The sequence below is a fragment of the Anabrus simplex genome, chromosome 4, assembly GCF_040414725.1.
Source record: "Anabrus simplex isolate iqAnaSimp1 chromosome 4, ASM4041472v1, whole genome shotgun sequence".
Classification (NCBI taxonomy): domain Eukaryota; kingdom Metazoa; phylum Arthropoda; class Insecta; order Orthoptera; family Tettigoniidae; genus Anabrus; species Anabrus simplex.
In genome coordinates this window covers 260,162,753-260,178,499 of record NC_090268.1, presented here as the reverse complement: position 1 = coordinate 260,178,499, position 15,747 = coordinate 260,162,753, and the positions used below count along the sequence as shown (strand labels likewise).

Here is a 15,747-nt window from a genome sequence, read left to right as displayed (position 1 = left end):
TATATAAATTAATACTTGAAATTATTCTCAATGATGAACATACTCAAGATGTTAGAACCTAGTTCATTTTCAAATTTATTCATAATTCCATCCCAGTTTTTAATGTCACTTTGTATATATTTGTTTTCATTTGTTTTATGTCAGTTGTGTGCATGTACATTTGTTTAGTTATTAGGTGTTTTACATTAAGGCTGAAGATGGCCAGCCCTGGCCGAAACTAGTCCCTAATTAATGTAATTTAGAATATTACATATTATAGTATTGAAAGGTGGACCATACTACATTAATTTAATAATTAAATCAACATCTTTATCAAAAGTCATTGTATGCTAGGAAAACACAGTATCACAACACGGCATATAATGAGATTTTGTAAAACTCATGATATCAGAACTTTTTATAATTACAAACATAAAGATTGTAATAGAACAGAAGTGAGATCAAAAATCTCTCTGTAATAGTTAAAAATTGTAGGTTCAAATGTAAAAACCTTGTAATAGTGTGCGTTTCTTTCCATAGTGCACCTTCATGACTCAAAGTCTCCGTAAGTACTTATTTTTCATAAAATGAAAGTTTTTAACCAGATTTGTGTTCTTTACATTGCAAATATCTAATAAATAACAAAAACTTCAATTTTGACTTTTGCCTTTAGCTGGGTCGGCCTTACCTTAATTGAAAGGGTGATTTTGATGTACGTCCATTGTTCATAGTTGTCTTTATACTGTCTTTTGGTTACCTGTAAATATAATTGTAAAATATTTCTAATATGAAACATGTTTTTATTCCTATTTTTATTATTTTAGGGTTGGAACCTTATGCAAGAAATGTGAAGTGAATAAAGCAGAAGTTGTTCTAAGAATTCGAGATGCTTATTGTAGGTAAGTATTTTCTTCTATGGAGTTTGGAGTTTAAAAATTTGTTTTGGGTTTTATGGACTACAAGACACACCTTAACTTTTCAGTATGTTTTGGAAAAATAACATATTTCTTATTAGTTTACAAAACCAGACTATTATTAGTTTATAAAACCAAGCTGATCTTCAAAATCTAAGGAAATCATCATTTGAACTTCCTCCTTCCTCTTCCACTCTGTTGCTTTCTTCTTCCTCCTCCTCCACATATACATTGTTATATGAGTAAGATGTCCACCTCAAGTAACCAGTGAACTGTTAAAGGTATTGACATTCTGTTTTCACTTTCACTATTGGGCCTTTTAAATAAAATGGAACTACAGTCGAGCCTTGGTATCTCGGACCTCCGTTACTCAAATTTTCCGTATCTCTAAGTAACTTAAATTTCTTGGCCATTTGTCCAATTCTTCACGTGTATTTATTTCTCTATTACTAGAAATTTAGTTGCACAAATTTCTCGATTTCTCGAAGCAAACATTTCCTCCCTTGAACCAAAAAATACTCTATTACTCAAATTTTGTGCAATATGGCATTTGTGGTTTGAGAGGAACAGTTAACAAGTAAAAAAAGGGTTGCAGTGATTCTGGGAGCTAATGTGATGGGAACCGAAAAACTATAACTTCTAGTAATCAGAAAATTGGCGAATCCTCATTGTTTCTTGGGTGTGATTTAATTAGCGGTCACATACGAAAGCAACCCCCGAAGTCGAGGATGACAAGCTCCATTTACGAATCTTGGCTGTGTGGTATTGATGGGAAGTTTCAACGTGAAGGGAAGAAAGATTAACAGTAACAAACAGAAGAGACTATCGGATTTTTCCAAAGGTGTTAACAGGTGTTTCTTGTTTCACTACTGTATGTACTGTATCCTGTCTTCTAAAAAGTCACTGTAATACGGGTTATAATTAAAGTGATGCCGTAAAATAGAGTTAGTTTGTACATTTTTAAATACTCTTAAAAATAATGTATTCAGTATAAGCCCGTAGATACATATGATTCAATTATGTACTATACATGGTCAAAAGCAGTATTCTCTATATCTCAAATTTTCGATAACTCAAAGTAAAATTTAGCTCCCGAGGTGATTCGAGATATCGAGGTTCCACTGTAACTCCATTTTCTAAGTCTACCCTTAAACTATGGTCATTATAAAATCAGTGCTGTGATTATTTTGAAAATCGGGCAAGTACTTCTCAACAAAATGGAATGCATTCAAACATGCTTCATTTGCCCCCCATAGCCTGTCCTGTTTGATTTAATCACAAAATACTGTAACCAGTCTGATGATGCGCTATGTATGACACAAGCTGTTGATTTACAGTGGTTTTTCATCTGACAGCTTGACTGTGCCCATAATTACACTATGATTTGGCATCTTTCATATTGTCATATGTAACAGGTAAAAGGAAAAGAAATATGCAATGGCTTCTGAGGGGCATTATTATCCAGGCATGTCATTAAACCACATAGGACCGAGCAGGGCTGTGCAGTATGGGCCACCTAGCTGTTAGGAGATGGTGAGTTCAAACCCCGTCTTCAGCAGCCCTGAAGATGCATTTCCATGGCTTTCCATTTTCATTCCCAGAAAATGCTGGTGTTGTACCTTAATTAACGCCACAGTCGCCTCCCTCCTAGTCCTAACCCTTTGCTATCCCAACGCCGTTGAAAACTTTCGTGGCTTTGTGTGAAGTTAAAACACAAAAAAGGAAATCCTCACCGGATTGATGTCAGGAAGTACATCCACCTGTAAAACTGGGCCATATCCTCGTGCGACAGGTGTCACAATCCACACCCAGTCAGAGTGTGAGAAAAGGAGCAGAGAAAGAAGAAGACACTTGAATAAACAAAAAAGAAGTCCTAGTATGGGGGATGGTGATAAATATTACTGTACACTAAATGTCTGAAAGTAATAGTGTTTGTTGAAATGATTATTGTTTTAAAAGGAAGCACAGCTAGGCTACCACACCCTTTTAACACTAATCAGAAGGGAAAAAGGAAGAGTTTGATCCTTTAAAGAATGAACAAAAAAGTTAAAGCCCATGTAGGGCGTGAAAATGAGACACTCAGTAGGCCTTGCAAACCTCATACTGTTTGGGCCAGAAAAGAACAAGTTGACCAAGGGAAGTCGGATAGGAAGGGAAACCCATCGGATATTTGTTTTTCCTTTACTTGTTACCTAGGGCGATATTAAATCATTCAATTTATCATAGTGAGTTTATGGGCATAGTGGGTATTAGAAGGTGAAAAATCTCTGTACGTCGACAGCTCGCGTAATTTGAACCACATCTTTTGGCTGGCTGGTTCGCAATTCAGTCGAACAGGGACAGCCTTCACCCAGCAAATGAAGATCATTGAGAAGATCATTGTCAAAAGGAAGGGTTGGCTTGCCATTGTCAGGTGTAATACCAAACAATTTCCTAAATAACTTTGAAAACAACTTCTTAACCAACAATGATTCTAAAGGAATCTTACACCTGGAACAGATATGTAGATGAAATATGCTTATATGAGAACTAGCTGATGTACCCGTGCTTTGCTACAGAATTTTACATTGTATACAGGATTGTAAATGAAGTAGTGTACATGTTGTGAATAAGATTTTATTAAATTACATAGCTCTTAACGTTACCGGAGATGCACTGTTTCTTATGTGAAGACTGTTTTAGAGAGTTTTCATTGTATTGGCAGGCCCTTCTGCCTACTGCCAGTCACAAGTTTTCATTACAATGGCAGATCCCCTTGCCTACTACTAGTCATGATTGAGTTGGACATTTTTCATTATAATGGCATGAAGATAATTAGAAAGCCAACAGAATTCAAGAAAACAGGACATTACACCACAGCTAATTCCAACTAAAATAATACAATGTCAGTATTTTTGCTAGAATGCAATGTTAACAGACTGGAAAGTCGTGGTTAAAAGCAATGATGTCATTCAAAATGCTCTATTAAATTAGAAACCACACAGTTTCTCACTTTCACGAACAGTACTGTACTATGCTGCCGTTCAAACCGTGCCAAGTTCCAAAGCTGGAATGACCCAGCCACAAACAGCCCTGAACACTGCTCTGCTGCTGTCCATTAAGTGAGCAACCTCTCCATTCCTATTACAGAGCAGGGATAGAATAGCTGGAATATTGTGATGTTTGTAGCCCATACCAGAAGACATAGTGCACTGTAACACTAGGTCTCGCCAGCAAAGGCATACATATTCTTTATAATACCAATATAAATGGTCCGTTATTGGACATTATAAATTTTCCAGCTAGCTCATTCTTGGTTGCCAGCGTTTCGCCCTCGTGTGCTAGGGTGGGCTCATCAGTTGGTACCTAGCACACCCACCAATACGCTGGCCAGTGCATACCGTGGAGGCCACTGCGTAGGCTAACTGGAGCCACCGGCAGTGCCAATGCACTAAGAAACTTTGCCTCATCACTAAAAATTGATGCCTGCTTGGCCATCAGATGATATAGATGTTGATTCCCATAGGGAATCTGAAATATTTGTCCTGAATGAGCAAATTTATAATACCAATATGAATGGTCCGTTATTGGAAATTATAAATTTTCCAGCTAGCTCATTCTTGGTTGCCAGCGTTTCGCCCTCGTGTGCTAGGGTGGGCTCATCAGTTGGTACCTAGCACACCCACCAATACGCTGGCCAGTGCATACCGTGGAGGCCACTGCGTAGGCTAACTGGAGCCACCGGCAGTGCCAATGCACTAAGAAACTTTGCCTCATCACTAAAAATTGATGCCTGCTTGGCCATCAGATGATATAGATGTTGATTCCCATAGGGAATCTGAAATATTTGTCCTGAATGAGCAAATTTATAATACCAATATAAATGGTCCGTTATTGGACATTATAAATTTTCCAGCTAGCTCATTCTTGGTTGCCAGCGTTTCGCCCTCGTGTGCTAGGGTGGGCTCATCAGTTGGTACCTAGCACACCCACCAATACGCTGGCCAGTGCATACCGTGGAGGCCACTGCGTAGGCTAACTGGAGCCACCGGCAGTGCCAATGCACTAAGAAACTTTGCCTCATCACTAAAAATTGATGCCTGCTTGGCCATCAGATGATATAGATGTTGATTCCCATAGGGAATCTGAAATATTTGTCCTGAATGAGCAAATTTATAATACCAATATAAATGGTCCGTTATTGGACATTATAAATTTTCCAGCTAGCTCATTCTTGGTTGCCAGCGTTTCGCCCTCGTGTGCTAGGGTGGGCTCATCAGTTGGTACCTAGCACACCCACCAATACGCTGGCCAGTGCATACCGTGGAGGCCACTGCGTAGGCTAACTGGAGCCACCGGCAGTGCCAATGCACTAAGAAACTTTGCCTCATCACTAAAAATTGATGCCTGCTTGGCCATCAGATGATATAGATGTTGATTCCCATAGGGAATCTGAAATATTTGTCCTGAATGAGCAAATTTATAATACCAATATAAATGGTCCGTTATTGGACATTATAAATTTTCCAGCTAGCTCATTCTTGGTTGCCAGCGTTTCGCCCTCGTGTGCTAGGGTGGGCTCATCAGTTGGTACCTAGCACACCCACCAATACGCTGGCCAGTGCATACCGTGGAGGCCACTGCGTAGGCTAACTGGAGCCACCGGCAGTGCCAATGCACTAAGAAACTTTGCCTCATCACTAAAAATTGATGCCTGCTTGGCCATCAGATGATATAGATGTTGATTCCCATAGGGAATCTGAAATATTTGTCCTGAATGAGCAAATTTATAATACCAATATAAATGGTCCGTTATTGGACATTATAAATTTTCCAGCTAGCTCATTCTTGGTTGCCAGCGTTTCGCCCTCGTGTGCTAGGGTGGGCTCATCAGTTGGTACCTAGCACACCCACCAATACGCTGGCCAGTGCATACCGTGGAGGCCACTGCGTAGGCTAACTGGAGCCACCGGCAGTGCCAATGCACTAAGAAACTTTGCCTCATCACTAAAAATTGATGCCTGCTTGGCCATCAGATGATATAGATGTTGATTCCCATAGGGAATCTGAAATATTTGTCCTGAATGAGCAAATTTATAATACCAATTGATACCAATTGATACCAATTGGTATTATAAATTTGCTCATTCAGGACAAATATTTCAGATTCCCTATGGTATTATAAATTTGCTCATTCAGGACAAATATTTCAGATTCCCTATGGGAATCAACATCTATATCATCTGATGGCCAAGCAGGCATCAATTTTTAGTGATGAGGCAAAGTTTCTTAGTGCATTGGCACTGCCGGTGGCTCCAGTTAGCCTACGCAGTGGCCTCCACGGTATGCACTGGCCAGCGTATTGGTGGGTGTGCTAGGTACCAACTGATGAGCCCACCCTAGCACACGAGGGCGAAACGCTGGCAACCAAGAATGAGCTAGCTGGAAAATTTATAATGTCCAATAACGGACCATTTATATTGGTATTATAAATTTGCTCATTCAGGACAAATATTTCAGATTCCCTATGGGAATCAACATCTATATCATCTGATGGCCAAGCAGGCATCAATTTTTAGTGATGAGGCAAAGTTTCTTAGTGCATTGGCACTGCCGGTGGCTCCAGTTAGCCTACGCAGTGGCCTCCACGGTATGCACTGGCCAGCGTATTGGTGGGTGTGCTAGGTACCAACTGATGAGCCCACCCTAGCACACGAGGGCGAAACGCTGGCAACCAAGAATGAGCTAGCTGGAAAATTTATAATGTCCAATAACGGACCATTTATATTGGTATTATAAATTTGCTCATTCAGGACAAATATTTCAGATTCCCTATGGGAATCAACATCTATATCATCTGATGGCCAAGCAGGCATCAATTTTTAGTGATGAGGCAAAGTTTCTTAGTGCATTGGCACTGCCGGTGGCTCCAGTTAGCCTACGCAGTGGCCTCCACGGTATGCACTGGCCAGCGTATTGGTGGGTGTGCTAGGTACCAACTGATGAGCCCACCCTAGCACACGAGGGCGAAACGCTGGCAACCAAGAATGAGCTAGCTGGAAAATTTATAATGTCCAATAACGGACCATTTATATTGGTATTATAAATTTGCTCATTCAGGACAAATATTTCAGATTCCCTATGGGAATCAACATCTATATCATATTCTTTATAACGAGTTTTAAAAAACGTCCTCCTTGTTTAACCAATGTAATTGCTGTCATATTGGGAACATTTTAGTTTGAAAATGCCAGAATTAGAATATTTATTAATGTGGTTGAAAATGTATTTATTGTAGAAAAGCTTAACATTTGTGGTGTTAGTTCTGAATGCAATGTTTTACTGTGCAAGTTGGCTGTGCAGTTAAGGCCATGTAGCTGGGAGCTTACATTTGGAAGTAGTGAGTTCGAACCCCATTGCTGGTTTGTGTGCACGAGAGAGTAAAAATGGTGATTTTTGTTGTTGTAACAGTTCATATCTTACAGCAAGTGCCTCGTGTACCGTGATATAATTTTCTCAGAAATTTTGTTTATTTATAATTCCATTCTTTTAATAAAGATGAAAATGTTCAATCATATTTTAAAATCCCATGTGTTCACAATGATAATGGTTCACAATGGTAATCAATGACACAATAATATATGGTGTGCGGCAAAACAAACGACAGTGAAATTAATTCTCATTTGCTGGCATGTTTCTCTAGAAACAAAGTTTTTATATATTGTATGCATTAGTTTGACACGAATTCAGTGTTATGTTGATTTCTGCGATTATGGTTCTCACAATAGAGGAGAAGGTATTTATCATGTAACATCAATTTCAGTTATATGGAGTGGGGCGTCAGAATGGACCGAGTATACTTCACATTAAAGAATGTTATGAAGAGCAGTTTAGTAAGGAGAAACCAAATAACAGAACAATGTTAGCTGTCTTGAACAAGTTCTGTCATACTGCACGAGTCTTATATCACTGAAAGGGAGCAACAGGGTGCCCAAGAATCATAAAAACAAACGAGAATAATGGACGATTTCTCCAGCAACTGTTATGTGTCCGGTCACGGAATATTGGGCCCTAATTTTGTCAAGGATGCTGCACGGAATCCAAAAACAGTGGACCAGGTTGTCTACAGAGACCTCATTGTTACACTGTTCATTCAGGATTTGCACTGTTTTTGTTGTGCCAAAAATTTACCCCTGCAGTGACAATGGATGCAGCAAGATGGAGCTCTTACCCTTCTGCAGTGATACTCTGGAGGTTACTTAATTTCTCATAGAACATCATTCCCACCCTTCATACTCCTTGGATCTCATGGCCCCACATGTTGAAGGAATCAGTTTCCATGACCTACAAATATTCCCGAATTATGCAAGAAGATAATATTGGGTTTTGTATCCTTACAGTAACCCTTGTTCATCAACATGTTCTGTAATCATTATAAACATTATGAACAATATGTGGCATGTGATGGTACACATTCTGAATCATACTCCACCAACGTAATTAAATAACATTTCAGTGTTGTTTGTTTTGCCACATACAGCATCATAAAAGGGAGTGGTTTGAATGTGGAATATACTTTCATCACACAAAATACTGTCTTAATGAACAAATCTTGACATACTCAGTAATGTTCTTCTCTGCAAATAATATCTCTGTAATAGCATCCTTCTGTTGATGCTGCTTCGAGACATTCTGTTTCTTTTTAATTATTAATGATATAGACCAGGAGCCTCTGTGGCTCAGGCGGCAGTGTGTCGGCCTCTCACCACTGGGTTCTGAGGTTCAAATCCCCGTCACTCCATGTGAGATTTGTGCTGGACAAAGCGGAGGCGTGACAGGTTTTTCTCCGGGTACTCTGGTTTTCCCTGTCATCTTTCATTCCAGCAACACACTCCAATATAATTTCATTTCATCTGTCAGTCATTAATCATTGCCCCAGAGGAGTGCGACAGGCTTTGGCAGCCGGCACAATACCTATTCTTGTCGCAAGATGGGGACTTCCTCCATTCCATCCCTGAACTGGTCAGTGACTAGAAAACAGGCTGTAGGTTTTCATTCATTAAAGATCTAGACCAGTGTTCCTCAACTGCCAGGCCACGGCCCTGGTATCTGTTATAAGGGGCTGTGAGATATTCTTCTGGAATTTGTAATTTTTTCTCTCCTAAGCATTTTTCACGAATACAATTTCTCTTAAATAATGTTTTTCCTTTTAAATTTCTGTCCTGTATGTTTATTCATTCCTAATTCTGGCTATCATTTTCAGATTTACTTCTTTGCCTGAGGTCCTAAGTCAACTTACAGACATCATATTATGACAAGGTCATAACCATATTTTTTGTTATTATATATTGTACCGGGAACAGCGGTACGGGACTAAGTCCCTGCAGTTAAAATTTAAAACTTCGCGCTACGCGCCGGTCCAGCAGCAGAATACAGCCAGGGACAGCGAGCAACCTGTGCGTATGACATAGAGCGGGTTGACGTCACAGCCTGCCTCCGAGTGACAGAAAGAGAGCCTACGTCAGTATGGAATGTTTGAAAGTTTCTTCGGCTAATAACTTCCCTCACAGTAATAATTGGGTAAAGTCAACTACATCATCATGTAGTTCCATATTTTATCTCTCTTCCTACAAGGTTTGGTAAAAATCCGGCAAGAGACAACGAAGTTGTTGAGCGAAATGTAAAGACATATTTTGGCTTGGTTCGTGTATAAATTGAGAGCCGTTTCTCTAAGCAGAACAGTGTGTGTCAGAGTGTGTGTGTGGAGTTCGTCTGGCGAGCGGCGGGCGAGAATACGGATCCTCTATGCCACAGTCGGTCGGCTCGAGGGGACCGCGACGCTATGCGAGTGATAGTCTCATTTCGTCGAGTTCAAGACTTAAACTCCACATTCGAACTTTATAAATATTTCCGCGAGTTGCAAGTGATAGCCTTATTTTGCCGAGTCTCCGACTTAAACTTTATAACACTGTGTGTGGACTTGAAAATTTTCCGTGATTCACGAGTGATAGAATCTAGCCTCATTTAAGACATTAAAACTTTAATGGTGATCTATTCGGAGAAATGTTTCAAACTTACATTTCTTACAAGTGTTTATAACCCATGATTGATGAAACAATCTGAACAGTGATAAATTGCGAATGATATTCTCCTTCCCAACTAATTGAAATATTTTGCAAATTTTGTGTTTCAGATTTAGAACTTTTCAGACTGTGACAAGTGATTAATTAATGAATTAATTTCAATCTATGATGGCGTCACCAGACTTACAGAAATCGTGGGATTTCAATATCTCATGTATTCAGAGTAGACATTAGACTGTGATTAGTTTCAATCCGTGTACTACGCATTTAATCTGTGCAGACATTGAACTGTGAGTTAATGGTAGACTGTGAAACACTAATTCGAACTGTGCATTTGTTGTAGACAATGTGCTGTGTGTTAATGACCGACTATGGATATTTATTTAGGCCGTGCGTTCATGGTAGACATTGGACTGCGTTAAGAGGTGAAACACGTAATTGAACCGTGCATTCATGGTAGATATTGAACTGTGTTCAGAAGTGAATTACGTATTCGAACTTTACATTCATGGTAGACATTAGACTCTGTTTAAGGAGTACATTTACTGTGATTTCAAACTGTTTATTCATGACTAGCAATGAATTGTGTATTTAAACTGTGGGTTTTCAATAGACAGTATTTTTTTTTTTGTGTGATGAAACCACAGACTGTGAAAGAGTGAAACCTATTTCATTTAATTTCAAATTAATGAACCATGTTGGTTTACAAGTGAAACATTTTCTTTTTCAAGTGACTGATTAAAATTGCACGTAACCCTAAACAAATATTTCGTGTGTGATAATTTCAAACTGTTTCAAGTATCACATTTTCTTTAGTCAATTTTATTGCCATTTGATTACGTTACACTAAGAGTGATTCCTTTGTTCAACATTCAAATCTGTTACTCAAGAAACTTTTCCGTGTCCCAGGTGCTAATGTGTACAGTCATAAGTCATTCTCCGTGCAAAAATCTCAATGCTCACATTACTACGTTATCCCGATCTTCTGGACGTCGTATGGATATTGTAGAACTTCTAGAATTTCCATGGTGCCGAGAGAAGACCGATGGCAGTACGAGGAGAGCAGCCAGATTTCGAGTACATCACCAGCCTGGATGAGGAAAGAACCATTTCCTGCATATTTGCTGTATGAAGGTGATATAATTTTAAACTTTGTTAATAAATTCAGAACTTAAAAAAAAAACTTAAATTTTTTTTCAAAAAACCCCTCTTCCTCTGCAAGCACTTCAATCAGAACGGTACACGCCCTGCATCTAATTCATGCTCGTCAAAGTACCATATTTACTGTTACAGTATATTTAACGATCATGAACTTTGACATTCAGAAAAGGGAATGCTGCTGTTTATAATGGGTCATGAAACTTGCTGCAAGCTGATTACAACAGTGGGTGGCAAATTCTCAGCTGTTTTTTTGTGCATAATTATTTTTCCCATTGTCATTTCTTTTTTTTTTTTTCAACCAACCACATTAAAATCAATTTAATAACAGTGCAATGATGGATGTTATAAATCTATATATATAAAATAAGAGTTTTGTCTGTACATTGCTCGGAATTTGAAAAGGATGGTATTTCTGTATCGGTCGTGTCCACAGTACAAAGGAAATACACTTCTTAATTTTCCATAATTTCTGCATGTATGTACACGCATCACTAGAAAACGGCTAAAGAGAATTTAATGAAAATTGGTATGCAAAGTCGAGGAATATGTTGCTACAATCTAGGCCATAAATAATTTTATTCACGCTGAGAGAAATGGTAGTTTAGTGGAAGGCCTAAAATTTAATTTTTAAATATTTTTGTTATTAGTGGTCGGTATGCAAATTCGCGGAATAATTCACTACAATCTAGGCTATAAATAATTTTATTCACGCTGAGTGAAATGGTAGTTTAGGGGAAGGCCTAAAATGTAATTCTTAAATTTTTATGCTATTAGTGGTGCTGTTGATAAATACTACATAACTAAAATGATATAGTATTAAATTTCCGATCATTTATGTCTCATACATTTTTACCGTACTGGCTATGATAAGAGATACTAAATTTTTGTTGTCTAAGCCCATATCAGCGCCGAGTTGCGAGAAAATGGGTAAACAAAATTTAATGAAAATCGGTATTTGAAGTCGGGGAATAAAGAACTACCGTCTACGCTATAAATAATTTTATAAGACGCCCTAATATCACAGAGACAAAAGAAAACTAAATGTGAAGGCCTGCTGTATAGAGAGCTCATAAAATTGGTCAACAATAACATTATATTGACCGTTGTTTGTTATGATGTGCTTAGTGTCTTCTGTTGCCACTCATCTCCGATAGATGGGATTACTGTTGCATACCGTGTGTGTGTGTGTATATATATATATATTTTGAATTTGCTTTACCTCGCACCGACACAGATAGTTCTTATGGTGACAATGAGATAAGAAAGGGCTAGGAGTGGGAAGGAAGCGTCTGTGGCTTTAATTAACGTACAACCCCTGCATTTGCCTGGTGTGATAATTGGAAACCACGGGAAATCCAGGACTTCAGACAGTGGGGTTCGAATCCACTATCTCCCAGTTGCAAGCTCACTCTGCGCGCCCCTGACCGCACAGCCAACTCGCCCGATCGTACCGAGTATATCAACCTACCTGAATATTGGTGGGAAGTAGCTGAGGAGTTAGATAACTTTCTTTTTTAGCATGCTATTCCTCTGGTTCATAAATTTTCTGATACTAATGGTACGTAACATACTGGTTCGTCATAGCATTCGAGCTATTCAATCCCTACTCTGTGGCACTAATCGGAAAGAGCAGTGTACACATTTACGTAACTAATGGCAGAACAGTGTTCACGGCTATCTGTGGCCTGGTCATTCCAGCACTGGGACATTGGACAGTTAGATCGGAATCTATGTTGACTTCAGTTAGAAAACCACAAAGACAGTCTTTCTGAGAATCCCATGGCGAAGCACGGGTACATCAGCTTGTTTTAAAATATTTTGGTGTTTAGAATGGGATAATATGTCAGTGAAAATTAGCATAAATTCTGTAATTAATGGTAGTGTGAGGAAACAACAATATGCTGCAAAATGTAGTTCATTTAGGGATTGATTGATTGATTGATTGATTGATTGATTGATTGATTGATTGATTGATTGATTGATTGGTAAATAAAATAATTTGTCAGCATGTCACACAATTTTTATAGTGAACTCTTATGTACTCTTTAATATTATATTATAATTATTAATACTGTACTTATGTTAGTTACATGTATGAATTAAAAGAAAAGTAAATGTGTTGGGTCTGTGCTCTCATTTTATAGAAAAAAGGCATTGATCAGGCCTTGGCCTTTCAGAGATTGAGAACCACTGGTCTAGAGTTTACTAAGTTGATACAGGCAGTTTAGTTTTCCTTTTGTTTTTACCTGTTGTGGACTTGTAACTTAATTTTTTAAGTACATTTTATTATTGAAATAAAATTGCATTGTTTCAGAGACTGTTTCATATCTTCCACGACACACAAGTTCCGAGCGGTTCTGGGTAAATCAAGGCTCTTGAAGATACATGATAATGTTCTGATAGCTGTGTCACCAAGTAATTCTTCTCTTGCACTGCTGCATCTTGTCAAGACTGGAGTGAATGATACAACCCAAAAACGTCTTCGCTGTACTCCATATGCTGTCTATATAGATGGTACTAGTTTTTTAGTTTTTTATGGGCAGCTTGCCATAGTTGAAGCAAGAATTGTAGTTATACAAATCAAATATGAAGTGAATGTGAGAATTTCTCTAGGCATTGTTCCATTCTTTACTAATGTCAAGGGATCAGTACTAGTTCACCATGCTTTTCTTAATATCATGTAATACTTTTTGTTAAATATTCTGTTATTTATGGATGAAATACTTTTCACTCTGAGAAACTCACAAGATGAGACATACGTAGCTAAAGTGGTGAAACTTTGCTTAGTTTATGTGGAAGAACATGGATTTGTCTTCGGTTTGACTCCCCATCATAAATTTGAGAACATTAGAAACAAGACTTAACATTTCAAAACAGGGGTTCATTCAGCCTACTTCTTCTTCTACCACTTTACCCACACCTGTAGCTGGTAGTATGGTGTGTTGTCTGAATATTAAGAGTAAATTCACTCAGCTACTGTACAAATGAATACCTGGTTAATACATAGGTTAAGAAATGAGTTCACCTTTTCCTTTGATGCAGAGTAATGTATTATTGATACATGATAGAATCAGATCAGGATATAGATCTGTTTGAACAACAATTGATATATGTAAAAGTTAACTTTTGTTTATGAAATAACATTACTGATTTTATGTCCCATTATGTACTTCAACAGTTTTTGGGAGATGCTGAGTGCTGGATTTTTTCCCCACAGGAGTTCTTTTACATGCTGGTAAATCTACCAACATCAAGCTGATGTATTTGGGCACCTTCAAATACCACCAGACTAGGCTAGACTCGAACCTGTCAGCTTGGGCTCAGAAGACCAGTGTGCTTTGAGCCTCTCAGCCCAACAGGAGATTTTTGTATTGAAAGTACTAGACTTACATTAGACTCTAGACTGGACTATTAGCTTCCATGATGTTACTCCTTGAATTTAGATTTATTGCTGCCATCATTTTTGCGGCTTCCCTATAACCTCGTAACCAATGGGATTAGTGCTGTTCGAGAATCCAACCAGCCTCTGGGCTAAAGACTTGACTGACAAATGTATAAGACATTGGGGACTATCTGAAACAAGTAATTACCCTCTTCTTCCTCTCCTGCTCTTTCTTCCTCCCTTTTCTATATGTACATTGAGTAAGGTAAATGTCTGAAACTTCCACTCCTTTGATCGCTGAGCTGCTGTCAATAATTCTCCATCTCATTTGAGGTTGTCCTCTAAAGCTCCTTCTTGTAATCATTTTCTTGAAGGCTTTCTTCGAAATCATCTCATTATGCATTCACATCTTGTATCCAGATCACCAAGCGAGTGGCTGCATTGTTCAGATCATGTAGCTGTCAGCTTGCATTCGGGAGTGGGTTCGAACTCTACTGTTGGCAGCCCTGAATATCGTTTCCCATTTCCACACCATGCAAATGCTGGGGCTGTACCTTAATTAAGGCCACAGTCGCTTGCTTGCCATTCGTAGGCCTTTCCTATCCCCTCATTGCCATAAGACCTATCTGTGTCGGTGTGACGTAAAGCAAAATTGTAAAAAGATAAAGTTGTATCCAGACCACCTTAGCTTTGCTCCATCAGTTCTTTAAGTAATTTGCATATACCTGCTTTTTTCATTATCTCCCCTTTTGTAACAAAACTCCCGGGCGACGTTGCCAAATGCATTTCACCCAGTCCTCAACTAACGCACTGTCCATCCAGCCGGACTAGTGTTCTAAAAATAATACCGGACGGCAAGTTTCCTTTTGGAAATGTTTTCCTTTTCAGAACCACATATGGAGGGAGTTTTTCATCCACTAATACGCACAACATTACCGTGAATCTTTGCTTTTCATTACCACATGTTCTGATGGTTACATTTTTAGAACCCTTCTCCACTGTATTTTCCAACGGCATTGCAAAATTGACAGATGTCTGGTCAGCAATCGCAATTTGCGACAGCAAATAAGAATTTTGCTTCCTCAAATGAATAATGTGATGCTGAAAGGCCGTTAATTTTTCTTTGTACGCCCCAGGGAGACGTGAAATAGACATACGTCTCCAAATGCACAATCCCTTTCTCCGATAAAAGTTTTGGATTCATCCGTGGCTTGCAGTAAAACCTCGTGTTTTGAGTTCTTTTGAGATC

General features: G+C 38.6%; 1 protein-coding gene across 2 annotated transcripts in view; it reads left to right on the top strand.

The window, feature by feature from the left end:
- Ctu2 (Cytosolic thiouridylase subunit 2) overlaps positions 1 to 15,747 on the top strand; it is a 127,351-nt gene that overhangs the window by 14,684 nt on the left and 96,920 nt on the right. For both annotated transcript variants that reach the window (XM_067145516.2, XM_067145513.2), the window contains exons 2-3: positions 804 to 878; positions 13,431 to 13,630. In XM_067145516.2, the coding sequence (XP_067001617.2) occupies positions 804 to 878; positions 13,431 to 13,630 (275 nt within the window). The remainder of the gene's footprint in view (positions 1 to 803; positions 879 to 13,430; positions 13,631 to 15,747) is intronic.